General features: G+C 53.3%; 1 protein-coding gene across 1 annotated transcript in view; it reads right to left on the bottom strand.

The window, feature by feature from the left end:
• FBN3 (fibrillin 3) overlaps positions 1-27,337 on the bottom strand; it is a 76,871-nt gene that overhangs the window by 32,931 nt on the left and 16,603 nt on the right. The window contains exons 16-40 of the mRNA XM_004378399.1: positions 26,574-26,699; positions 26,372-26,497; positions 24,506-24,625; positions 24,233-24,370; positions 24,011-24,061; positions 23,585-23,710; positions 20,375-20,599; positions 19,745-19,870; positions 19,041-19,169; positions 16,610-16,735; positions 15,390-15,515; positions 15,099-15,221; positions 14,787-14,912; positions 13,026-13,151; positions 11,591-11,713; positions 11,303-11,425; positions 10,607-10,732; positions 10,401-10,523; positions 9,353-9,475; positions 8,475-8,636; positions 7,491-7,559; positions 6,544-6,669; positions 4,252-4,377; positions 3,764-3,913; positions 1,738-1,809 (exon numbers count right to left, since the gene is read on the bottom strand). Coding sequence (XP_004378456.1) covers positions 1,738-1,809; positions 3,764-3,913; positions 4,252-4,377; positions 6,544-6,669; positions 7,491-7,559; positions 8,475-8,636; positions 9,353-9,475; positions 10,401-10,523; positions 10,607-10,732; positions 11,303-11,425; positions 11,591-11,713; positions 13,026-13,151; positions 14,787-14,912; positions 15,099-15,221; positions 15,390-15,515; positions 16,610-16,735; positions 19,041-19,169; positions 19,745-19,870; positions 20,375-20,599; positions 23,585-23,710; positions 24,011-24,061; positions 24,233-24,370; positions 24,506-24,625; positions 26,372-26,497; positions 26,574-26,699 — 3,117 coding nt within the window. The remainder of the gene's footprint in view (positions 1-1,737; positions 1,810-3,763; positions 3,914-4,251; positions 4,378-6,543; positions 6,670-7,490; positions 7,560-8,474; positions 8,637-9,352; positions 9,476-10,400; positions 10,524-10,606; positions 10,733-11,302; positions 11,426-11,590; positions 11,714-13,025; positions 13,152-14,786; positions 14,913-15,098; positions 15,222-15,389; positions 15,516-16,609; positions 16,736-19,040; positions 19,170-19,744; positions 19,871-20,374; positions 20,600-23,584; positions 23,711-24,010; positions 24,062-24,232; positions 24,371-24,505; positions 24,626-26,371; positions 26,498-26,573; positions 26,700-27,337) is intronic.

Genomic DNA, 27,337 nt, shown 5'->3' on the forward strand with positions numbered 1-27,337 from the left:
GACATCATGCTTGGTAAAGTAGAGGGTCAGCAAAAAAGAGGAAGACCCTCAACGAGATGGATTGACACAGTGGCTGCAACAATGGGCTCAAACATTGCAACATTGTGAGGATGGCGCAGGACCAGGCAGTGTTTTGTTCTGTTGTACATTTGGTCACTATGAGTCAGACCGACTCGACGGCACCTAACAACAACCACAACATTCTTGTAAATATGACCCTGTTTGGAAATAAGGTCTTCTTAACTATGTTAATTAGGCCATTCTTGAGTAGGGTTGAGTACTAAACCTAATCCCTTCTGAGTTATAAAAAGAGCAGAATAGAAACAGAAATACACAACACACACACACGCGTGCGCGCGGGGAAGAGGAACAGAGATAATGGAGACAGATGCATCTACAAGCCCATGAACGCCAAGGATTGCAGCAGCTACTAGAAGCTGAACTAGACAAGGAAGAACCTCCTCCTGGAGCTAGCACCCTGAATTTGGACTTCTAAACTGTGAGAAAATAAATTTCTGTCCTTTAAAGCCACCCACTCGTGGTATTTGAGTTACAGCAGCACTGAGGAATGAAGACAGAAATAATCTCAACAAAGCTTCATTAAAAAAAAAAAAAGAACAGAAAAAAACCTGTCAACAAGCTCAGTGTTCCTAACAGGGGGATTGGCCCATGGCCCGGGATGAACCTGCCCATGGAATACTACGATGCAGAGCAAAACTGGGGAAGCAGTGCTGTGTATATTAACAGGGCTGTTCTTCAAGACACGTTGTTGTTAGGTGCTGTTGAGTCGATCTCCACTCACAGCAACCCCATGTGACAGAGGAGAACTACCCCATAGGGTTTTCTAGGCTGTAATCTTTGCTGGAGCAGATCGCCAGGTCTTTCTTTCCACAGAGCTGCTGGGTGGGTTTGAACTGCCAACCTTTCCATTAGCAGTGGAGCACTGAACCACTGCATCACCAGGGCTCCTTTTCAAGACACATTACTGGGCGACAAAAGCCAGTTGCAGACCCATATGTAGGATATAATTTATGTAAAAATCCCCCAGAAAACAATACCATACATTTTCAATGGGGGACTTACATGTGCATTTAAATGCATGAGGAAAGAACTAGGGAAAAATGCTCTGAGCATAAAGCAATGGGAACCCTGGGGAAGCGAGAAGGGAGCAGGTCTGTGGTGGCGGGCAGAGGGGAAGTGAATCTTATCTGCCACATTCCGATTTTGTTGTTGTTGTTTACTTGTGTTTTATTGACTATGCAAAGGCATTTGACTGTGTGGATCATAACAAATTATGGATAAAATTTAGAAGAATGGGAATTCCAAAACAATTGGGCTCATGCAGAACCTGTACATAGACAAAGAGGCAGTCGTTTGAACAGAACAAGGGGATATTGTGCGGTTTACCAACTTTTTAAATATGGAGGATACATCCACGTGAGTAAAACAACTAAGAATGAGTTCACTGGCTAAACGCTGCACAACTGAAACGGGGCATTCAGGTGTTAAACTATCCAAAGCCTTGTTTAACATCAAGGAAGTGTTTCTATGGCAGGATTACTAGGGAGTCAGGGGTACTGGGGGTGGCAGATGTGTGGAAAAAAAGAAGAGTAGGCATGGCCAGGGACCCAGGAGAGGACAGAGCAGGTGGGGCCCAGGTGGAAGGGAGCTCAGAGCTGGGAGCGGGACAGTGGCAGAGGGAGCCGGGACTGTAAGTCGGGGGCGGTGGTCACTCACCAAGGGGCTTCCCTGTGTGGATGTCCATGACGAAGCCAGGGACCTGGTTCCCACACAGGATCTGATAATCCACTGGACAAAGGAAAACAGGGTGGAATGGGCATGGGAAGGCTGAATGGATGGATGACGAATGGATGCATGGGTGGATGAATGGATGGATGCATGGATGGGTGGATGGAGAATGGATGGATAACTGGATGGATGGATGCATGGGTAGGTAGATGGATGGAGGAGTGGATGGATGGATACATACATGGATAGAGGGAGGAGTGGATGTATGTATGGATGGGTAAATGGATGGGTAGGTGGATAGATGGGTGGATGGATGGATGGATGGATGGATGCATGGATGGATGGATGGATGGATGGATAGATGGGTACTACAGGCTGGCCCCCACTGAAGAGACCCCTGCCCTGCCCATCACCCCCTCTACTACGTCTCTGCATTCACACCATCCCTCCATCTCTGTAGCCCAGCTCTCACTTGGCCTCCTCTAACCAGTCTCCTTGCCCCTTCCCTGCCTCCACATTGACCAGCACTGGGAGGGTTAAAGGATGGACTCTGTGCAGCGTGGTCTTCCAATACGCAGACTGACCTTCCCTATCCCTTCCTTGCGTAAGTGCCATCAACCACTCCCCGCTGCCCTCACAGTGAAATCTTCAGTTTGGACCTTACGACCCTCAGCCCTTGCCCTTGCCTTTCCTCCAACCATTACTCTCCGCTCCATCTGCATTGATTTCTTTACACATCTGGACATGACATACTCCGTCAGGCCACTACACCTTTGCAGGAGTGCCCTTGTAACCACGCTCCAACCTTGAAGACTCAGAGCAGCCAACGCGGAAGGCCCCTGACCCTCCACCCTGACTCCGTGCAGCTGATAGCACCACCCTTGGGGTCCCTGAGCAACCCACTCTCCCATTATACTCTGCTGATGCTGCTGAGGTGTGGCCTGCCAGCCCTCACTCCCCAGAAGGAGCAGGTATACCTGGACACAGGTGTTGGGATTGAGCCTCCTCATCACCTGTCCCCAGGTCCTGTCTGGCCCTCACTTGCTGGTCCTCTGCCCACGTCATGAGAAGAATGGACCGACTGCAGCCAGCCCCTCTATTGGCATGGACTTCTGCCTTGTCCTATTCTACCTGCCATCCAGCTTCAGGTGCACAAGTTCAAGGGCAGACACCTAAGTCCCAGCAGGTAACTGGGTACCACATGTGCCCTGTCTTGATAATCCCATGGTCAGCATTGCTTATGTGCATCTTCCTCCTAGCCTGCACAGCCCGGGAGGAGAAACTGAGTCTTCCTTATTCTTGCTTCCTAGTACTAGCACAGGGCCCGGCACCCAGAGATGCTCAACAGTGACTCCGCCCATTGGATGTAAACTGCTAGCTGACCCTTCTCATCACTGCCCACTCCTACAGCTCTCACATTACCTGAGCTGGCTGCTAGATCATTCTATCAGGTATTGTCCTAGAGGCCAACCTGTTCTGCTCAGTCCTGCCTCCGAGCCTTTGCTCATGCTGTTCCTCTGCCTGGAACGCCCTTCTTCACCCTGACCTACATCCTCCCTCATCAAGGCTGCAGTCCTCCTCAGAGCTTCCCTGAGTCTGCCTTCCCCCCAGCACCGGGGCCCTGGTTCCTGTAACCAGTCCAGTCACTCAGTGAGTGCCCAAATGGTCTGTGGAAGATACGTTGCCCCCCCACCCCAGAATTATTCATTTCTGTGCACTGCGATGTAACTTCGGCTCTTCAGCTCACATGAGAGCAAGGTGGGCGAATCTGGGAGCCCGAAATGGGCTGTGCGTCTGTAAAAACCAAAAACCAAACCAGCTGCCCATCGAGTTCATGGCAACCCCACATGTTATACAGTAGAACTGTGCTCCATAGGGTTTTCAAGGCTGTGACCTTTTGGAAGCAGATCACCAGGCCTTTCTTCACCAGGCTTAACCTTTTGCACCACCCAGGGACTCCTGTGCCTCTGTAAACAGGGCACTAAGAAGGGCCAGGCAGGAAGAAGGCACTCACAGCTGGCAAGGGTGGGGCAGGCCTCGCAGGGTCTGTTCCAGGCCTGGCCAATGTTGTACGAGCAGCAGCACATCTTGCGGGTCACGTTGAAGGACAGCTCATTCCGACATGTGCCGTTATAGTGCCGGAAGCAGATGCTCTTCCTCATATCTGTGGTTGGGGTCGGGGAAAGGGGTCATGAATCCATTTAGAAATTACTGGCTTGATGATTCTGTGCCCCCAGACTTGGGGGCGCCATTCACATTGTAGTCTTCATTGGGCAGTGCACAACCTGGGCAACCATTCATGACAGCCCTGAGTCCTGCAGTCTCATCTGTCTCACTCACTACTGCATCTCAGTGCCTCAAATACACCCAAGCCCCCTCTCTCCCTCCTCCCCAAACACACCTCTGCACATGCTTCCAAGGCTCGGAGACTCTCAGCACTCCCTCCCGCACCCACATGCCGCTCCCACAACTGCTGATCCCCCGGGTCATCACACTTCCTACCCATGCAGTTGTTGCCACCATTGACTTGCAGGTACTCCGCGGGGCAGACACACGTGTAGTTCCCCAGGGTGTTGTAGCAGGTGCCGGGGCTGCAGATACCTGAGTGTGCAGAGCATTCGTCGATGTCTGCAGGGGAGGGAAGGGGGTGTCTGTGAGTTGTCTGGATAAATCTCCACCCCGACTCCAGGTCCAGTGGAACCACTTCACCATGAGCTAGAGTTTGGTTTCTACAGCAGCTTAAAAGGTACAGACATTCAACTGCTAGGTATACACCCAAAAGAATCGAAAGCAGGAACACAAACAGATACTTGTACACTGACAGATCATTGCAGCATTACTCACAATAGCCAAAAGGTGTGGAAACAATTCAAGTGTCCATCAACCAATGAATGGATAAACAAAATGTGGTATGGACACACAATGGGATACTATTCATTCAGGAAGAGAAATGAAGTCCTGATACATGCTACAACACGCGTGAACCATGAAAACATGCTGAGTGAAGTGAGTCAGACACAAATGGACAAATAGTGTCTGATCTCACTTATATGAAATATCTAGGGTAGGCAAGCACATAGAGACCAAAGTTTATCAGTGGCTGCTAGGAGTGGAGGGAAGAGGAAAGGGAGAGTCATTGCTTAGGGGGCACTGAGCTTCTGTTAAGGGTGATGGAAAAACTGGAAACACAGTGGTGATGGTTGCACAACATGATGAAATGTTTAACGTCACTGAATTGTACATGTAAAAAGCTTGAAAGGGAAAATGTGTTGGTACACATATTTTTACCAAAATAAATTTTACAAAAGAATGGATGGGTCTATGTTTAGATGGATGGATGAGTGGATGGATGGATGGATAGGTGAGTGGATAGATGAGTGGATGGATAAATGGATGGATGGTTGAATGAATGAATTAATTTGCTATAATGCGTTGAAAGAGCTCAGAATTAGAATAGCTGGGCCAAAACCAGTTTCCATCCCTTACTAGCTGAGGTCTCTGGACAAGCCCTTTAACCCCACTGAGCCTTAGTTTCTGCATCTGAAAAATGGGGATAGTAGGAAAACTTCCCTCATGGGGCTGCTGTGGTGATCGAATGAATGACAAAGGGGCGTGTTTAGCCCAGCGCTGACACACAGGAGGCTCTCGATAAACACTAGTTAGTATTGTTGTTGTTACGTGCTGTCAAGTTGGTTCCGACTCATAGCGATCCTATAGGACAGAGTGGAACTGCCCTATGGGGTTTCCAAGGAGCAGCTGGTGGATTTGAACTGTTGACCTTTTGGTTAGTGGCCGAGCTCTTAACCACTTACTACTAGTATTGTTGCCCGTTACTATTATGCTCAAACAAGAACAATAGGGAGACAGGTAAAAGAAAGGTGGGCCAGTTTCTTCTCCTGTCTTTGCCTTCCCACCCTGAGCTCTGGGCAGGGGTCAGCTTTTGCCCAAGGGAGGAAAGTGTGGCTTCTGTTGTAAAGCCAGGTCACTTCTGAGCAGGTAAGAGGGCAGAGGTAAGGCAAGGGGGAGGAGGAGGCGGCAGAGCAAAGGGGAGACAAGTGCATTCTGATGAAGCCTTCTGTGATGGTTAATTTTATGTGCCAACTTGGTGAGGCTATGTTTTCCAGCAGTTTGGCCAAACACTAGTCTAGATGCTGTCATGGAGTAGTTATATGTGATTAAATCAATTGGCCTTAGGTAGAGCAGATTACCTTCGTGATGTGATATGATGTGTTGTAACATAATGTAATTACTTTCCATAATGTAATATAATGTAATGACCTTCTACATTTCAATCCAATGCAATATCATGTAATCCCTTTCCATAATGTAATCTAGTAATCAATCAATCAGTGTAGGGTGGATCCTAAACCTAATCACTTCTGAGTTATAAAAAGACCAGAATATACACAGAGACACACACATAGGCGAAGACAGACAACATGTGATGACTGTCAATAAGAAAAGAACACCAAAGACTGTTAGCAATCACCAGGAACTAGGAGAGAGGCTCACAGAAAGAATAGACATGGCCAAGACTCTGATTTGAACTTTCAGCCTCCAAAACTGTAATAAATTTCTGTTCTTAAAGTCACCCACTGTGGTATTTGTGTTACAGTAGCACCGGAGAACTAAGACACCTTCCCTCTCCCAATAGGCTCCAGACAGCAAGGCAGGTGAGCAGGCTCCAGGAGTATTTCAAACCCCAGTCCCTGAGAAGGAGGTGAGGCTGAGCAGCGAAGGGAGGCAGGGAGCGAGGGAGGAGGCTGGCTGGGCCCAGAGAGGGTTCATGCTCACCCTCACAGATGCGAGTGTCTTCATTCAGGTGGTATCCAGGTGGGCATTCACATTGGAAGCTGCCGAAGGTGTTGACACAGTCGCCCCCCTGGCATAGGCCCGGCAGGTCCTGGCACTCGTCGATGTCTATTAGGAAGTGAGGAAGCCGTGATTGGAGGCTAAACCCAAGCAGAGGACTCAGGGGGTACCTGTACCCTGACCTGGACTCTTGAAGGCCCTGCAGGAGCCAGCCCTGCTCCTTCAAAGATCCCTGAAGGCCATCTCATAGCTGTTAGGCATCTGGAGGGCTCAGGCCAGGATCTCCCTTCAAAGCTGGACCCAGACTCTGTTAGGTCAATGTTACCCTGAATTCATCCCCTTTCCTCTCATCTGATAGCTATGTATCACATAGTTCCCTTTGGATGAAATGCCTTCTCCAATCTCATAATTTCCTGTGAATAGAAGGATGGAAGGATGGATGGATGGATGGGTGGGTAGGTGGGTGGATGGATGGATGGATGGATGGATGGATGGATGAGTGAGCAGATGGATGAGTAAGCAGATGGACAGACGGATGGACGTGTGGATGGATGGATGGATGGATAGATGGATAAGTGGATGGATAGATAGATGAGTGGATGAGTAGATGGATGGATAGGTGAATGGGTGGTTGGATGGATATGAAAAGTAGTGGATGGCTGAATAAGCAAGTGGGTGAATGGAGAAGATAAATGAGTAGATGGATGGATAGGTGGGTAGAAGGATGGAGGGATGGATCATAATCCAACAAGTGGAAAAAGAGATAGCTAATAGACAAAAATTCATCACAAACTTATAGTCCAATCCTGCTGCCTGGCCCCAGGCAGGAGGATCTTAGCATCTGCAAAGCTGCCCAATTCTGCACGTTGGTGTGGTGATGAGAGAAAGGCCAATGAGCAGGTGGAGACGGATGACCTGCCAGAGCTCACCTTCCAGAATGACAGTGATAGGGTTGGGCCGGAAGCCCTCACCACCAGGGCACAGGGTTCTGTACTCAGCTGCAAGGGAAATAGGCTTTTGTGAGGGTCTGTGGGATAAGGCCTTTGGACAGAGCCCAGGGGAAGCAAGGGAGGGGAAGGCCCCCAAGAAGGGTCCAAGAGTGGGCCCCATCCCTCAACTGCACCTGCTACATCTTTGTCCTTCTCCACTTATCTCCCTGGCCTCTAGGAACCAAGAGACCTTGCCCTGTCCTGGGGCTGCCTGGAGAACCAGCATCTGAGTTTGTGTGTGTGTGTAAAGATGTGCTCACATACAACCTGTGAGCAGATAAATCACGTGGTAGTGGCTGAGAGTGGAAGAGGGGGGGTGATTCTCTCTGATCCAAAACCAGGCCCTAGTGTGACTGTAAGTTTCCCCATGAAAGGCAGACATGTGACATTCACACATGCACACTCCTGAACTGGTGGACACAGCGCCTCCTCGTTTCATACTTCAGGCCTTTGCACATGCTGTTTCCACTGTACCACACATCCTTCTTCCTACTGCCTGGAAAACTCCTACTCATCCTTCAAAGCCCCCTTCCTGAGCCCCCCTCCTCTCTGCACCTTTCTCCTGCATCATCGCTGTGTCTCAAACAGACCCACAGGGGACTCCACCCTCACAGTCCCGGGGCCGCTGGCTTGTGCGAGAGCTGCAGTGTGCAGCAGCTATGGCTCCTCCTTTTCTGGGTGCTCAGCTACTAGCATACAGCTCAGAGGAAGCCGTGGAGTGTTTGTTGACTGAGTGAGTGAGTAAACACACAAACACACAAGAGAAGAATTTGCAGAAAGACCTTGGGGAGAGGCCAGATGATGACCTGAGAGACTGTGCTGTGTGACCCAGGAAGAGTCCCTCTCCCTCCCTTCTCGGTGTCTCTGTCACCAAAGCCCCCCAGCAGAGATGACTTCCTCCCCATCCTCCTCACAGGGACTCACTGGTGTTGGCCGTTGCGCACAGCTCACAGGGGTTGCCCCAGGCCTGGCCCAGGGAGCAACAGCAGGAGGCACGGGTGACACCAACCCCTATCTCAGCACCGCAGGAGATGCCCCCGTCCCCTCGGTCATGCGTGTCCAGGAAGCAGTTCCCGACTCGGGTGTCTACGCAGGCAGAAGAGTGGTTAGCAAGGGGCAGAGGGGAAACAGTGTGTGTGACTGTGTGTGCGCACGCACGCTTCTGTAGGCATGACTGTGTGTGCATGCTTCTGGGTGTGACTGTGCATGCATGTGACTGAGTGTACATGGGACTCTCTCAGAGCGTGTGACTCTGCACGTGTGACTATGCGATGGTACGTGCATGAGTGTGGCTGTGTCTGCATGTAACTATGTATGCATGATTGGGTGTGTGACTGTGCATGAGTGTGACTGCGTGTGGGACTCTGTATGTGACCGTACGGGTGTGTGCCAGCACATGACTGCATGCATGTCACCACGTGTGTGTGACTGTGTGTGCACGTGATTGTGTGTGTGTGCATATGACTGTGTGTGCCTATGTGTGACTGTGTGTACGTGTGATTGTGCATGCGTGCAACTGTGTACAACTGCGTATGACTCTGTGTGCATGTGACTCTGTGTGTGTGTGGTACACGGGTGTTTCTGAACATGTGGACAAGGAAGCCCACCCAGGCACCAGTCGAGGGAGATGTACGTGTGTTTCAGGGACGAAAGGTGCATGTGAACAGGTGGCAGGGACGACCACTCTGGCTGGGGCCAGCAGACGTCCTGTTTGTCAAGAGCAGGTGTATGTGGACAGGCTGCGGTCCCACCCAGCTTCACCTGACCTCAGAGCCCTGGCCCAGAGCCCAGGGTGGACTCACCCACACAGCCCACCCCGCTGGGGTTCAGCTCAAAGTCCGGGGGGCAGTTGCAGAGGTAGCTGCTGGGGGTGTTGACACACAGGCCGTTGATGCAGTTCACGGGGTCTGCACACTCGTTGACATCTGCAGGGGGCACTGTTAGCTGGAAGCCTCCCTCAGCCCACGTCCCTCCATATTTGGCAAGACTGAGTCCTTCTTTGGAAAGAAAGCCTGAGAGGACAGGACCCTCCGGAATCTTCCCTGCACTCATCCAACCTTATCCCTCCCTGACTGTTCCACTTGGCATGGAGGTTTGTACCTTAAAGCTCTCCCTGCCCCAGGGTCCACAGACCCAGCCTACGAAACCAACATTTAGAAAATGCTTCCAAACCAGGGGTCAGCAAACCACAATCCAAGGACCAAATCCGGCCCATCACTTGATTCTGTTGATAAAGTTTTACTGGCACACAATCACACCCATTTGTTTACGTATTGTCTATGGCTGGTTCCGAGGTACAACCCCCAAGTTGAGCAGTTGTGACAGAGACCATCTGGCCCTCAAATCTGAAAAATATTTACTCTCTGGCCTTATACAGAGAAAGTTTGTTAACTTCTGTTCGAAACAGATGGGACACCACTACGGATCAGAGCAGAGTCCATGGGTAGAGCAAATGGTTAACGTGCTCGGCTGCTGACTTAAAGATTGGAGGTTCAAGTCCACCCAGGGTCACCTCAGAAGAAAAGCCTGTTGATCTACTTCTGAAAAACCAGCGATTGAAAACTCTATGGAGCGCAGTTCTACTCTGACACACACGGGGTCGCCATGAGTCGCAATCGACTTGATAGCGAGTGGTTTACAGGTGGCTGAGGGAGCACTTTTTCATTCATTCTGCGATATCTTTTCAGGTGATAAGAGGCGAGTGAAGCAGGTAACAGGAAGGGGCATGGGAGCGGGTGATAGGGAAAGGTGTCCCCAGGAGGCAACCCGGGAGAAAAGACCTGAGGACAGGAAACGATGAGCTGCGCCCCACCTCCACTCCTTCACCCCCTAGCCCGGCCAGCCCCACACCTGTGCAGTTGCCACCGCCTCGATCCAGCTCGTAGCCGTCATCACAGATGCAGTGGAACATTCCAGGCAGATTCTTGCAGCTCCCGAACACGCAGAGGTTCCCGAGAGCACACTCGTCCATGTCTGCGGGGACCACAGGTCAGCCTGCCAATGCCCGCAGCCTGCCCTTGCCCGCCTGCTTCCATCGCGCCAGCCCCAGCCCTCACCCTGGCAGGCCCGGTGGTCCTTGGTGGGCTGGAAGCCCATCTCACACTCGCAGCGGTACCCGCCGGGGGCATTGAGGCACTGCCCATTCTCACAGAGGTCCATGTCGTCTGCACACTCGTCCCTGTCTGAGGGGCCCCGGGAGGCAGAGGGCTGTGATCAGCTGGGCCAGGAACCACCACACAGGGTGGGCAGGGGGCCCTGAGAACTCTTCACCATCACCCTGGTGCCCGGGGGCAAGCAGGCGGCCCTGGACACTCAGACCACCCAATGTGGGCAGATGAAAGAATCAGGGCCCCAAGGGGCAGGCAGGCGTCCCTGGACACTCAGAACCTCTCCGGTGGGCAGACAGGTGGCCTGGCCACTCCAGATCCCAGGGAGCAAGTGGGCGGCCCTGCTCACTCTGACTCCAGCCAGTGGGCAGACAGGGGAGCTGGTCACTCAGAGCAGCCCTGACCACTCCAATTACTAGGTAGTCACAGTGTCCCTGCTCCCCACACCTGAAGGCTCCAGGCATTTAGAGTCCAGGGAGGAGACAGCCCCAGTGGCTCGGTACTGGCCCCATGGGCTGAAGCTGCATCCTTTCCCTCCAGCACCATGGGGCGGTGGTGGGTGAGGTGTGTTGGGAGACACACAGCGGATCCCGGCCCCCCAGACCATCCCTCTGGGGCCCCTGTCCCCCCCTGCCCAGGTCTCACCATTGCAGGAGAAGCCGTCCCCAGTGAAGCCCTCGTGGCAAGCGCAGTGGTAAGAGCCAGGGGTGTTGAGGCAGGCAGCGTGCGGGCTGCACCGGTGTTCCTGCAAGGTGCACTCATCCCGGTCTGCGGGAGACGTGGGCAGGTGCCTCAGGAGGCTGGAGGGACGCAGACTCGCCCACCCCGACCCTGACCGTCACCCACCAACAGCCCTGGGCCCGGCCGTCCTCCGGACCCTGCCCCCCACCCAGCTCCTCAGCTCTGCCCACACCCCCTGCCCCAGGCACTCACCGTGGCATTCGAAGCCATCCCCCACCCAGCCTGGCTGGCACCTGCAGCTGAAACTCCCGGGGACGTTGAGGCAGGAGGCGTGACTGTCACATCTGTGTTCCCCCAGCTCACACTCGTCCACATCTGAGGGGAGAGGGACAGCGCAGTGGAGGAACCTGTCACAGGAGGGGCAGGACCAGGGCAGGGGGTGGGAGGACACTCGGCACTCCCGTGAGCCCCAGGTCTAGAGGAAATAAGGCTTCAGTAGGGGTGGGGAGGCTCGGTGCAGCAGCAGTGGGAGGAGTAAAGATCCTCCCTAGCAGGGGGCTGACCCAGAGAGCCCCCAACCCGCCCTGAGAGCCCAGGAGTAAAACTCAAAAACCCAACAGCCATAACTCCTAGCAGTCCTCACGAAATGGTCTGAAATGGCAGCATGAGAGACTTAGGGTAGATAATAAGAGGAACTGTATCCTAACGTGCCCCCTCTAAACCAGCTTTTCCAAATCCTCTAAGTCAGCGCTCTACCACCCGCATCACTTCTGCAATTTTCATACACCACATGATTGGGCTACCATTTACCAAGCATTCATTCGCTTAAACTGTCTCCTGTTTTTACTTAAAGTATTTTAATATTTTATATCAATAGCTACAATATCTCTGAAGCAAAAAATCCGATGCTCTGTTTTGCAACATTTGTTTCTAGTCCACGTTAAAAAAAACTGTGTAACATTTTAAAAGGTTCTTCCTGTATCACTTACAATCATTAGGCTTGCAAGTCCCTGAGTAGTACAAACGGTTAACTGCTCCGCTGCTAACCTCAAGTTTGGCGCTTCGAGTCCCCCCAGAGGCACCTCAGAAGAAAGGACTGCTGATCTACTTCCGAAAAATCAGTCATCGAAAAACCTATGGAGCGCAGTTCTACTCTGACACACATGGGGGCACCATGAGAGGAAATGGACTCTACAGTAACTTTTTTTTTGTTTTTTTTGCATGCTCTGCTAATGCTGTTGTGGGCACTTCAGGCTCCAGGGCTAAGATGCTAGCAGTGAGGAGACCCCTTTCCCCCAGAAAAACCAAGCCAGTTGCCACGGAGTCGATTCTGATTTATGGTGATCCTATGTGTATCAAAGTAGAACTGTACTCCATAGGGTTTTTAAGACTGTGACCTTTCAGAAGCAGATCGCCAGGCCTTTCTTCCGGGATGTCTCTGGGAGGGTTCAAATCCTCAACCTTCAGTTAGTAGTTGGGCACTTAATCATTTGCGCCACCCACGGACAAGGGGAGCTCAGAGGTATTTATCTGGTCCCCCTTCCTTCTAACTTGAGGCACCATCAGTGGAGATCTGCAAGAACAGTGTCTGGCCACGCTCCGACCCCAGGGATGGCGGGCAGACCTTGTGACCTGAGCTGGCCCCTTGGGGTCTCTGCCCCTGCACTGCTGATGCCCGCCAGCTCACCAGAACAGCCCGTGGCCCCCTTCCTGACGATGTAACCCTGCTGGCAGTGGCAGATGAAAGAACCCTTTGTGTTCTTGCAGTTCCCGTGGAGGCAGATGTGGGGGTTCAGGTCACACTCGTTCATGTCTGTGGGGGAAGAGGACAAGTGGGAGAGGGCTTGGTGCTGGGCTGAAGGGGTAGAGGGCAAGAGGGGGCATCAACCCTGTTGAGTGTCCTGGCCCCACGAAGCCTTCTGCTGGGGTTCTATGGGCGTGTCCCCAGGGGCGGCAACTCCCTCTGTCCTACCTACAGGCAGCTGTGAGGATTATGTCAGCACGACACAGAGCATGCACTAGGCTCCAGAAAGGACCTTACAGTCAGATTAGTTTAGGGAACACTGGGTTAAACAAACCTAACTGGGTTTTTCTACCGCAGGACTTGTCAGAGCCTTGGTGGCAACATGCCCAGCGAAACTGCAAGAGGGATGTGGAGTACACAGCATTTCCTAAATGCATGCAGTCACAGGGCCCTTCCCCTAACTGCTTGCCAAGACTCCTGTGAGCTGGAACTCTCTACAATACACTGGGCTGGACAATTCTTTACAGGAAATTAAAATTTGACTTTCTGGTCTCAGCTCTGCCCCGATGGGGCACTCAGGACACATCCGTTTCCCAGGCCCTGGGACAACCTGCTCCCAAGTGAGGACGGTGACTGCTCATGCCACCTGTCCTGTGATGTCCTGCCCCTAGGTGGGGACGGTAACCACACACCATGATGACCTGCCGCCAGAGAGGCCAGCAACCACCTGCCCCGTGACGACCTGCTGCCAGGTGGGGGTGATGACTACCTGCCCAGATGGCCCAGGGTCTTCAGTCAGAGCCCCGAGAACACAGCTCCGAGTCTGTTCCCCATCTTGGCCACCCTCCTCTACATAAAACCCCTTCACCTGCGCTGATCTAGAGGCAGGGGTTGCCTGGACTGGGCCGCGTTCTGGCCTGGCAGACACCTCCTCCTTCCCGACCCCAGGCAGTGGGAAGGGACATAGAACCCCTTCATCTGCACAGATCTTACAGTGCAGCCTCAGAAGAAGGAGGACCCTCCCATACATGTTGGGGAAAGGTGTGTGCTCGTGATGGATTGAATGTGTCCCCCACAAAGACATGTTGAAGTCTTAACCCCTGTACCTATGAATGGGACCTTGTTTGGGGAAACAGGGTGTTGTTTGGAAGATATTATTGGTTAGGTGGACAGGAGGTCATATGGAGCAGGGTGGGTCCCACCCACTTCCGAGTGGTGTCTTATAAAAGAGGAGAACGGATGTGGAGAGGAAGAGAGAAGACAGACGCCATGTGACGCTATGTCTACAAGCCGAGGAATGCCAAGGATTGCCGGCAGCCACCAGAAGCTGGGGGAGGCAGGGAACGGATCTTTTCTCACAGCCCTCTGAAGGAATTGACATGGCTGACACCTTGATTTGGCCTCCCGGCCTCCAGAACTGTGAGATAGTAAGCGTCTATTCCTTCAAGCCCCCTGCTTTGTACATTGTGTTATGGAAGCCCCAGGAAACTCACTGTTCAATACCGAAATCAAAAGAGAAGAGGTGCGGGTGACTCTACTTCTGTGAATGAGATCCCATGGCTTTAGGGTACAGGCTCAGGCTCTGATGGTTCCCGGAGCTGACTGCCAGCCAGAAACCCAAAGATGTTTCCAAGTGCTGTTGGTGTCTGTCTGTCCTCCCATGAGCTACGTCACTGCCTCCTCAGCCCCCCGCCAGGTTCTCACCAGCACACGTCCTCCGGTCCAGGGTGGCCACAAAGCCATCATAGCACAGGCAGCGGTGACCGCCTGGCACATTGGAGCACTGGCCCCCGTCACAGATGTCTGGGTCCTCTTCACACTCGTCCACGTCTGGGGAGCAGGGACAGGAGCCAGGTGCAGATGGGCACGGACGGAGGGAGAGCCCCAGGTCCCTCCCGCAGGCTGAGCAGGGGTGCCCGGGCTCTGGTCTGGGCAGAGCCAGGCCAGGCTGGGGCTCAGGGGACGTCCCCTCCTGTCCCCCGTCCCAGGCGGTGGGAGGGGGTCATGCCGACCCACCTGCACACGCCCTCCCATCGGGCATCAGTGAGTAGCCCTGGCCACAGCTGCACTGGTAGCTGCCCTCGGTGTTGACACAGTGCCCATCACACCCGCCGTTCCCCACGTGGCATTCGTTGATGTCTGTGAGGGGCAGGGTGGAGACAGAGGGCTGGGGCTGCGGTTGGGGTCAAGGCAAGGGTTGGGACAGAGCTGGGGCTGATTTGGGGGTGGGTGGGGTCCGGAGCTGACTGCCTGTTGCAGCTGAGGTGGGGCCACAGTCGGGGCTGGGGTCCGGTGGCACAGCCTCACCCTCGCAGCCCTGGCGGTTGGGTGTGCTCTGGAAACCAGCGTGGCAGGCGCACCGGAAGGCTCCGATGAGGTTGACGCACCGGCCGTGAGGGCACAGGCCAGCCTGCAGGGCGCACTCGTCGACATCTGTGGGGACACACAGCTGGGGGCCCAAAGGAAGGGGGGCCCATACCCCCCTTTTGCCCTCTATGTGACCACAAGAGCCACTCAGACCATCCGCAAGAATGTCTGCCCCACGGGTGCCTGTCCATGCACTCACAGTCACACCCTCCACCCACTCCCGTGCAAACACTCATCCTGTGTACACACACATTCACACCCAGATACAGACTCACAATCACACCACCCACTCCCATGTGAACACACTCGCCTCGTGTAAATGTACATATTCACACCCATCTACACTCACACCCATATGCACGCTCACGGACTCACATACAAACACACCCTCTACTTACACACTCACCTCATGGGGATGTACACACTCACACCCATGTGCACACTCACACATTCACAAACACACCCTCCACCCAATCCCATATGAACACACATGCCCTGTGTGGACGCACATTCACACCCAGGTACACACACCCATGTGCACTCACACAGACTCACAAACACCTACTCACACACACATTCATCTCTTGTGTAGACATAAATTTACACCCAGGCACACACTCACACCCAAATGCATGCTCAAAGAGACTCACAAACACCCACTCATACACAAGCACACTTGCCCTTGTGTAGACACATACTTTACACACCCACTCATACCAACACCTTGAACGCACTCTCACATGAACACACTCACCCTGTGTAGACCCACACTCACATCCAGGTACACATTCACAGCCTCTTACACGCTCCCACAGACAACACACCTCACACCCACTCACACGCAAACACACATGCCCACACACTGGCATACACACTCACACGCAAACACACTTGCCCTTGTGTAGATGTCCATTCACATACACATTCCCACTATTTTGCTCCCACACAGTTACACTTCACACACACACTGACGCACACTTGCTCTTCCATTTGCTCACTCACACCCACTCCTATGATCTCGCTCATGCAACCGTTCGACCCACTCACAGATACACACTAACAACCACTTGTACTCACACCCAGACACAAAACCATACACCCCCCACTCTCACGCATACCAACTGCGCCCTCTCACGCATGCACACTGGCTGCACACTCACCCTCACAGGCAGTGCCCTTGGCCGTCAGCTCGTGTCCAGGGGGACAGTGGCACTTGTAGCTCCCATCTGTATTGATGCAGCTGCCGCCCCGGCAGAGCAGTGGGTCCCGTGCACACTCATCCACATCTAGGCGTGTGGACAGAGAGACAGAGGTGAAGATGCCAACCTTCCCAAGGTGGGGTGATGTGGCTTCTGGAAGCCACCCACCCCAAAAGAAGCCAGGAGAATCTGGAGGCTCAGGGCTGGATGAGCCAGAGGAGCCCAGTCTGAACTGGGAAGAGCAGGGACAGGTCATATGGGGAGGGAAGCAGGAATTCTCAGGAGAATCAGGCTGCGAGGCCAACACTCCTGCTGTTACTGAGGAGGTCCTGAGGGGCCCCCACAGGACCCGTGGGAAGCCAGGGCCCAGTCCTGCCAGGTATCAGGGCAGGGAGCAGATTGCCAATCATGCCTCCTTCTATCCCTCAGGCTCACCCCAAGGCCTCTGCACATGCCTGGCTCTCCTCAGAGTGGCTCCTTCCATCCTTCCAGCTCCCACCCCAGGGCCTTTGTACACGCTATTCTCTTTCAGCGGTACTCTTTCTGCCCCTCTTCACCTCGTTTACCCCACTCTTCTCAGTCACCTCCTAAAGACCCACAGAATGGGACATGTGTCCCGGGTCCACACTCCCAGCAACCACATGGCCCTCTTGAGTGCGTCTGGCAGAGGCAACTCCCCATTTCTTTGGGGATGTATTTTATTACCGTAGGTCTCCCCCAGTAGGCTGTGAGCACCCAGAAGACAGAGCCCTGCCTCTTGAGCTCTCTGCAGAGCCCAAGCTCAGTCAACGTGCATAAAATGTTTATCTATCTGGAAATGCCCTAATTTTGCCATCATATTTGAGAGATAGTTTTGCTAGATATATGATTCTTGGCTGGCAATTTTTTTCCTTCAAGGCTTTATATATGTCATCACATTGCCTTCATGCCTGTATGGATTCTGCTAGGTAGTCAGAGCTTAGTCTTATTGACTCTCCTTTGTAGATGACTTTTCACTTATCCCTAGCCACTCTTAAAATTCTCTCTCTTTGGTTTTGGCCAGTTTGATTATGTCTTGGTGACTTTCTTTTGGGATCTGTCTTGTGTGGGGTTCGATGAGCACCTTGGATAGATATGTTCTCATCTTTCACAGTTTTCTTCACAGGGAAGTTTTCTGCCAACAAATCTCCAACAAGTCTTTCTGTATTTTCTGTTATCCCCCCCTTGTTCTGGTACTCTAGTCACTTGTAGGTTATTCCTCTTGATAGAGTCCCACTTGATTCTTAGTGTTTCTTTCTTTTTTTAATTCTTTTATCTGATTTTTCCTCAAATAAATTGGTGTCGAGTGCTTTATCTTCGATCTCACTAATTCTGACTTTCATTGCCTCAATTCTGCTCCTACGACTTTCTATTGAGTTGTTTAATTCTGAAATTTCATTGTTAATCATTTGGATTTCTGTTTGCTGTCTCTCCATGGATTCTTGCAGCCTGTTAAATTTGTCATTATGCTCTTGTATAACCTTCTTAAGTTCCTCTATTGCTTTATCTGTGTGTTCCTTGGCTTGTTCTGCGATTTGAATGATCTCCTTCCTGATCTCTTGAAAAGTTCTGTATATTAATCTTTTGAATTCTACCTCCAGTAAGTCCAAGAAATTTTCTTCCTCCAGAAGGTTTCTTGATTTTTTGTTTTGGTGGCTTGCTTAAAATGTTTGTTGAATGAATTAAAAAAAAAAGTAGTTTAGCCTAATTAGAAAAAGAATGTCTCTATTAAGCATTATGCTCTTTAAAGAGCTATCAATATATGAACAAACTGACAACAGCAACTCAGAAGGATAGATGAGAAGTTTAAGGGGGCAGTGAGTTTGTGATAATGACGGTGAGATAGTTTGGAAAAGATTGTCAAGAAAGGTGGCACAACTTGAAGAATGTAACCAATGTTGCTGAATCATACATGTAGAAATTGTTGAAGTGGTGTATGTTTTGTTGTGCATATTTTCACCTCCAACAAAAAATTAACTAATTAAAAAAAATGAATAAAAAAGTGAATGATGGGTGGCAAGAGGCCCCTTAAATGCTGGTGCCTCCCAGGCTTCTAGAACTCTCCTAGGCTCTCGCCTCTCCTCCCACTACACTCTCCCAGGGAGACCTCACCCACCCCCAATGCGCTGGCCCCTCCTAGGCCTTGGTCTTCAGGCCTCCCTCCTGGGTGCCAGACCTGGGGGATGACTCCCCATACCCCTGACTCACTGAGACCCAGCTGCACCACAGCTTCTCCCACACCTGCCCCTCCTCCCATGTCCATCACAGCAACCTCCCCCCTGCAGCCTTCCAGTCCATCTTGCATGCCCCTCCCCCAGATGCCCACCTCCCACTGCCACAGAGGAAAACCCTTCCACCTTCACAGGCCCCCTACCCATGCAGTTCTTCATCAGCATGAAGCCGCTCTCATAGCCGTGGAAACACTTGCACTCGAAGCTGCCTGGGGTGTTGACGCAGGTGCCCTGGCCGCAGAGGTCTGGGGAGATGCGGCACTCGTCGATGTCTGTGGGAGAGGAACGCAGGGGGTGGGGTCTGTGCACACGAGGGGACACAAGCCGGGGTGGGGGGGGAGACCTGTCTATGCACAGGAGAGGACACGAGCCGGGGGGGTCTGTCTGTGCACGAGGGGACACAGGCAAGTGATTTGTATCTGCGGACACACAGGGTGTGGGCCAAGGGGTCTGCATCTCAGGACACAGGAAGGCCTGGGCCAGGAGGGTCTGCGTCTATAACACCAGGGGGACGCAGGCCAAGGGGAGGGAGGGTTTGTGCACATGAGGAGGCATGGGCCAGGGGTCTCCATGCCTGTAGATACGAGGAGCTGCATGGGAGGCCCAAGATTTGGAGCCAAGAAATAGAGGTGCCTCAACTGAACACGTGGACAAGGGCCCTGAATGTCCTCACAGCTCCTGACCCTTGGAGCCTGGAGGCCTCCGAGGTAGCCTTCGCCAACCCTCCTTTTACAGCAAGGGTCACTGAGGCCCAGACAGGGCGGTGACCTGCTCTGGGCCACACAGCAGGCGGGTAGACTTGATGAGAGCGCCGAAGGCACCACCCCGGCGGCGAGGTGGGATGTACCTGTGCAGTTCCGCTCGCGGGCGTCCAGGGCAAAGCCCCCAGCGCAGGCACAGCGGAAGCTGCCCACGGTGTTGCGACAGGAGCCGTGCGCGCACAGGCCCGGAAACGCTTTGCACTCGTTCACGTCTAGGGGCAGAGCACAAACCTGACAGCTGCGCCACCGGCGGACTCCAAGCCCTTCCTAGTCCTTAGCTGCCAGCTCTCTCATCCCCTCATACAGAACATGCGCGTCCTCCTCAGACGCCCAGCCAGCTCCCAGACACACTCCACCTTCAGCCTTCGGGCAGGCTGGGCCCCTGACCAGCCCTACCACCCCCAGCAGCATCCACTGCAGACCCCTCCACCGGTCCTCCACCTCCCAGCAAACCTTCCCCCAGGTCCCTTGACCCTCCCTCCCACCACCCAGTGGGCCTCCTCTGCTGACCCCTCCACCAGCCCACCTTCTGCTGGCCCCGCCCACCTCCCGGCAGCCCCGCCCACTTCCTGGCAGGGCGTTTGACCACCCCGCCCATCTCCTGAGGCCCCATGCAACACCCAGCGGCCCACCCCCTCCCAAAGCCCCGCCCCAGAGGCCCGCCCACCGCCCCACCCCGCCCCCTCACGCGCCGCAGACGCCCCGCCCTCGCGCACCTTTGTAGAAAGGCCTGCCTGGTAGGAAATCCCGGCTGGCAAAGCCTAGCCCCCGCGGGCACAGGCTGGTGAACTCCGGGGAGCCGGGCCCCGGGCAGGCCTCGCACTCGGCGCCCCATGCGGCCCCGACGGAGCAGCAGCAGACGTCCAAGCGGTACTTGCCGGGCAGGGGGGCCCCGCACTCGTCCTCGTCCCAGCGCAGGAAACACGGCTCCAGACGCACGTCTGCACGGGGGACAGTCACCGGTGTCGCCGCCACACACGACGAGGCAGCGGCACTAACCTGAAACTTCCTCCTCCACAGTGGATGGATGTGCAATGGATTGAATTGTGCCCCCTCAAAATGTACGTGGAAGTCCTAAGATATATTTAGGTGTTATGAATTGAATGTGTCCCCTCAAAATACATGTGGAAGTCCTAACCCCTATAACTATGAATGTGACCCTGTTTGGAAATAGGGGTTTTCTTTTGTTATGTTAATGGAGCCATACTGCAGTCAAAACCAGTTGCCCTTGAGTCCATCCTGACTCATGGCGCCCCTATGTGTGTCAGAGTAGAAAGAACTATGCTCCCTAGGGTTTTCAGTGGCTGATTTTTCAGAAGTAGATTGCCAGGCCTGTCTTCCGAGGTACCTATAAGCATCTATAAGCAGCAAAGGAACACCATGGATTGCTGGCAGACGCCAGAAACTAGCAGAGAGGTCCGCAGAAGGAATCGACATGGCCGAGACCCTGATTTGGACTCTCAGCCTCCAGATCTGTGACAAAATAATTTTCTGTTCTTGAAAGCCACCCACTTCGTGGCATTTGTCATGGCAGCCCTAAACTAAGGCAGATAGGAAGAGTGAAATGGGAGGGACTTCCTGCTATGATTCAATGTCATCACACGATGACATTTAAATAATAGCAACTCACACTGCTATGGTGTTTACGGTGTACCAGGCATTGTTGTAAGCTCATCAGCTCATTAATAATGTTTAATTCTCAAAATCACACGAAGAAGACAATACTATTATCACACCCATTTTGCAGGCAAGGCTAAGGCACAGAGAAGTTAAGTAACTTGTCCAAGGTCACACAGTTAGTAAGAGGTAGCTCCAGGGTTCAAACCCAGGCTGTGTGGCTCCAGATTCCATGTGCTTAATCCGTTAACCTCCCTCAGAACAATCCAATAACAGCCAAGTCTTCCTCATCACCAGAGTTGAGGGTATAGGATAGGAATTGGCAGATTATAACCTATGGGCTGGCCGCCTGCTGTTGTAAATAAAGCTTTACTGGCACATTCACGCTCATTCATTTATACGTTGTCTGTGGCTGCTTTTGAGCAGCTGCAATGGAGACCGTCTGGCCCACAAAGCTGAAAATATTTACTCTGGTCCTTTATAGAAAATGTCTGCCAACCCCTGGTCTAGGACCACTAGTAGTACGAAAGTAACACATTCAACTGGATAAATTTGAGAATGAAACCCTGTTACAGAATTTCTAGAATAAATCAAAGTGCCAAGGCATACACAGGGACCCTTCTTAGGTCCTCTTGTACCCAGTGCCTTGGTCCAGGACCAAGCTTTACAGCTGACCAGAGACGCCAGAGTTAGCACCTCCCGAATTAAGTGCAGGGTCTCCTGTGATGAAATGTCTCTTTTCTCTTTCGTTGGCCACATTTTGGGGTCAGTGAGAAGACCTACTGAAACCCAGTTTGGAAGGAAATTGAAGTTGAGAGGGTCATTGGAACCCATCTGCCAAGGGCGGACTATCTCCATTGCTCCCGCAAAGAGGCTACAAATGGGTTGATGGAACCGTGGAAGGAAACACTGAGGCCAAGAAAAGGCTGGAGAAAGCCAGTGACCCTGCCTGAACAAACACAGGGACCAGGAAGAGAAAAGATCCCCACCAGAGAGAAAGAAACAGCCGACACGTAAGGGACTGGTTCCCAACCAGCTGTAATTTTGACCCTCAGTGACCACTGGAACCAATGACGGTCCTATCTCGGGCGCGGGGTGAGGCTGCTCCTGCCCCCCAGTGGGTGGAGGCCAGGGATGCTGCTCAGCACCCTACAGTGCACAGGGCAGCCCCAAAGCAAAGAAAGATCCAGTTCAAGGTATCAAAATAACGGCAAAGTCGAGAAACCCTGATCTAGGGGGAAAGTATCTTGGAGCCTCTGACCTTGAGGGAAAGCCATTAAGGGTAAGCTTTGGGCCCCTTGAGACCGGGTGAGATTCACAGGCAAGGCTAAAGGCCCCCACATGCATCGCAGCACTGCTATGAAAGGGGCTTTGTCCTCAAATCCACCCCGAAGTGTAAACCTTATTTGGAATCCCTGGGTGGTACAAACAGTTAATGCACTCAGCTGCTAACCGAGAGGCTGGAGGTCCAAGTCCACCCAGAGGTGCCTCGGAAGTAAGGTCTGGTGATCTCCTTCCAAAAAAATCAACCACTGAAAACCCTATGGAGCACAAGTCTACTCTGACACACGGGGGTTGCCATGAGTTGGAATCAACTCAATGGCAACTGCTTGGGATGATGTAAACGGTTAATGTGCTCGGCTGCTAATCGAAAGGTTGGAAGTTCAAGTCTACCCAGAGACACCCTGGGAGAAAGCCCTGGCAATCTACTACAGAAAAATCAGCCATCGAAAACCCTATGGAGCACAGTTCTACTGACACATATGGGGTTGCCAAGAGTTGGAATCCATGCAACATCAACTGGAAAAAAACAGCTTATTTGGCAAAGAGAGAATGAGCCAAAGTTGCAGATACAGTGAAACCTGTAAGGGCCAGAACTCAGTGGGACTGCCTTGTTTTTCCAGGTCTCACAAGTTTTCCGTCTTCGACAGGGTACAGTCTTACTTCTTTTCTCTCGCTCTGTATTCATGGAAAATATTTGTGTTTTCCGTCTCTGAGAGGTTGATGCCTTACGCAGGTTCCAGCTTTTGCAGGTTTTACTGTATTATTATACAAGATTTTTCCTGTTTGCAATGAAATTCTCGGGGTGGGGGGGAGGAAGAACACCCCAGAAAGAAATGAAAAGCAAACACAAACGTCTTCTCGGGCATTGTGGCAGGAGGCAGGAGGTGGACGGGGGCTGGAGGCTCCCAGATGACCCTTAAATCCCTCCTCTTCCTAAGCGGGGTCTCCAGTGGCTGGGAGTAGAGGGGGACAAGGTAATAAAGGAAGGACACGTGGCCCCACCTGGGGACCTGGCCCAGACTCACCCACACACAGCCGGCCCGTGGCATCCAGCGTCAGGCCCTGGGGGCAGTCGCAGCGGAAGGAGCCGGGGGAGTTGAGGCAGCGCCCGTTGGGACAGACCCCAGGGAAGGCTTCACACTCATTCACATCTGGGGGGTGGCAGGCAAGGGGGAGAGGGCAGGGCTGGGGGTGGCCAGGAGTGAGAGGGTGCTGGCTGCCCCCCACTGGGGCTCAGGAAACCCTGGTTGTCCCTGGGGAGGTCACTGGGGGACGGGGAGGGGGCAAGGTCAGCCTCAGGGGCTAGGAAAGGGGAACGTGGAGACCCCGGTGCCGGGGCGAGCAATCTCAGTGTCAATCTCAGGGGCTTCAGGAGGAGCCCAGGCAGCACCCATGACAGGCGCTGGCCCGTGTGGGGGTTCGGGGACGAGCTGGAAGGGGCAGGGCGTTACCTGTGCAGGTGAGGCCCCCTGTGCGTGCAAAGCCCCGGGCACAGGCAGGGTCTGTGTTGGGGACAACATGAGTGGGGACAGGAGTGACTCTCCATCCAGGCCCAGGGACCTCCTCCACCCTCACCCCAACCCCGTTCCTATGATTGGCGCCCAAGCAGGCCATGGCCATGCGTGAGAGGCCCCGACAGGCGTGGCGAAGCTCCAGGGCTCCCAGGGCGTTACCGATCTCGCAGGGCTCACAGGGGCTGCCCCAGGCGGCCCCCAGGGTGGCGCAGCACTCGGCCCGCAGGGTGGCTCCGTGGAGGTTTGCCTCGCAGCAGCTGTCCTGCACCTGCAGCCAGCAGGTGCCCTTGGTGCTGTCTGGGGAGGAAGGCAATCCCGTCTCACCTGTCCGGTGCCACCTGGCCCCACACCTGCGCGCCGACCCAACCCGGGGCAGGATGCCGGGCAGGGTGGGGGTGTCATCGAAGCCCTGCTGGGATGGGGGCCTCTCACCTAGACACACGGTACCAGACGGCCCCAGCCGGCTGCCAGGGGCACACTCACAGGCATAGGAGCCAGCCAGGTTCCGGCACATGCCATTCACACATGGGATGGAGAGGCACTCGTCGATATCTGTGAGGACAGCCCCCCAAACTGGCCCTCAGCTGTGGGAAGGGGAGCCCCACGGGGCCAGGGCTCCCTCTTCCCAGGGACTCATGTCCACATGTATGTGTGAGTGGACGAGGCACACTTGTGTGCACAGAGCGCACGGGAACCCAGTGCGTGTGCGGGCAAGTGGGAGTGGTTCTTCTAGGCACACGTGTGCATGCACACGTGTTCACACTGGGCCCTGCACCCACGCCTGTCTGCCGGCACACAGTCTCACGCACACGCCCAGTGACAAACAGTACAGAGGGGTGGTCATGGCAGGGAGCGGTAACACTCTGGGTGCCAGGTCACAAGAGGGTGGGATGGAGGAGGTAGGGGGGACCAGAGAGGGCGGTGCCTGGAGAAGACGGGGTCCAAGAGGGGAAACACGGAGGGCACTGGGGACCTGGGGACAGAGTGGCACTAGAGTGAGGGGAGGGGGGTGAGGATGGCCAACTGGACAGAATGTGGGGTGAAGGGAGGAGGGAGCGAGGACGCAGGGCTGGGAGAGAGGGGGGCTGAGAGAGAGGGTGTGTGGTTGCTGGTACGTGAGCACACGTCTGTGACGGGGGGCTGCACAATGGGCAAGGACCTCACCACAAGGGTGTGCCTGTGTGTGAGTGTGCATCAGAGTGTGAGTGGTGAGTGGTGGGTCCAAGCAGGTCACTGTGTGCAAGCGTGTGTGACGGGATGGGCAATTGTTTCTGTCTGTGTGAGTGTGTGAGTGTGAGTATATGCATGGGGTAGGAGTGTGTGTGAGTGCACATACCAGTGTACGTCACTGTGTCTGGGACTGTGAGTGTCAGTGTGAGCGTGGGAGTGAGTGAGAATGTGGGTATGTGTGTCTTTGAGTGTGTGCCCATGTGAGTGTGTAACTGCATGGGAGTGTCTGTGACTGCAAGTACATGTATGCAAGTGTGTCTGGATGTGTGTGCCTGTGGGTGAGTGTGTGTACATGTATGTATAACTTGTGGGAGCAGCTCTGAGTATATGTGTGAGTGTATTTGAATCTGGTGAGCTGTGGAACTATGTGAGTGTGAATGTGTAAATGTGTGTGAACATACAAGTGTGTATAAATGTCTTTGAGTGTGTGGCTGTGAGCACATGTAGGTGTGAGAATGAGTGAGTGTGTGAATGAGTATATGTGTGTGTGTGTGTACACGCATATAGCTGTGGGAGCATCTGTGTCGGTACGTGTGTAAATGTATTTGAATGTATGAGTTTGTATAACTGTGTGAGTGCCTCTGAGTGTGTGTCTATCAGCACAAGTGTGTGATAGTGTGAGCATGGGGGAGTGTGTGCCTGTGGGTATATGTGTGCTTGAGTGTGTACCTGTGAATGTGTATAACTGGTTGGGCACATCTGTGAGTGTGAATGCATGTTTAAATGTACTCAGATGTACATGAATGTGTAACTGGGTATGAGTGTGACTGCACACATATGAATATGAGTGTGTGTGAAGGTACATATGAGTGTGTAAGTGCTGGTAACTGTGAGCACACGTGTGTAAAGGTGTAAGAAGGAGTATGAGGATGTGTGGCTGTGTGTCTTGTGTGTGTGCCTATAAGTGTGTCTATCTGGGTGGGAGTACCTGCATGTGAGTGGATGTGTGAAAGTTCCTTGGGTGTGTGTGAATCTGTGTCACTGAGTATAAATGCATGTGTGTGATGCAGGCATACATGTGCATGTCTGTGTGTTCATACCACCTGTGGCATGCCCAGGGCCCCAGACCTTCACAGGTCTCCGTGTCCTGCTGGAAGCTGAAGCCTTGGGGACAGGAGCAGCTGTAGCTGCCAGGGCTGTTCCGGCACCATCCGTTGTCACAAAGGAGGCTGTTGAGGGCACACTCATCCACGTCTGCAGGTGGGGGCAGAGAACAGGTGAGGTCTGCGGCAGGATGCCCCATCTGTCTGCCCATCAGTGGTACACTCACCTATGCAGTCCTTGCCCGCCGTGCCCGCCTCGTAACCCAAGTTGCAGATGCAGCGGTAGCTGCCCCACAGATTTTCGCACATGCCATTGGCACAGATGTCAGGATCCAGGGCACACTCGTTGATGTCTGCAGCAGAAGGAAGTGTCAGCAGCTGCCCCAACCCACCAGGGGCCGGAGGCCAGGGGTCCCCCAGGCCAGAGTTCCAGCTCAGGCCCTGCCCCCTTTCCCTCTAAATCAAGGTTTCCCAACCTCGGCACTACTGGCCTTTGAGGCCAGGTCATTCCTTTCTTCAGGGGGCATCCTGGCCATGGAATCCCTGGGTGGTGCAAATGGTTAACACACTCAGCTGCTAACCAAAAGGTTGGAGGCTCGAGTCCACCCACAGATGCCTTGAAAGAAAGGCCTGAGGATCTACTCCCAAAAACCCAGCCACTGAAAACCCTATGGGGCACAGTTCTACTCTGAACACAGGGGGTTGCCATGAGTCAAGGTCAACTCCACAACAACTGGTTTGGGCTCTGGGCATTGTAGGATGTTGAGTAGCATCCCTGGCCAAAACCCACTCACTGCCAGTAACACTCGCACCCAGCTGTGACAATCAAAAATATCTCCACACACACGGCCAAGTGTCCCCTGGGGGGAGAAACTGAGAACCAGTGGGATGGACATTTATTCAGCAGAAATATAATTAAATATAATAATAATAATCGTTAGCACTTACAGGGTACTTACTATCTTGGGCCAAGCACTCTCCTAAGTACATT

This window comes from Trichechus manatus, unplaced genomic scaffold (assembly GCF_000243295.1).
Source record: "Trichechus manatus latirostris isolate Lorelei unplaced genomic scaffold, TriManLat1.0 scaffold00057, whole genome shotgun sequence".
Taxonomy (NCBI): Eukaryota; Metazoa; Chordata; class Mammalia; order Sirenia; family Trichechidae; genus Trichechus; species Trichechus manatus.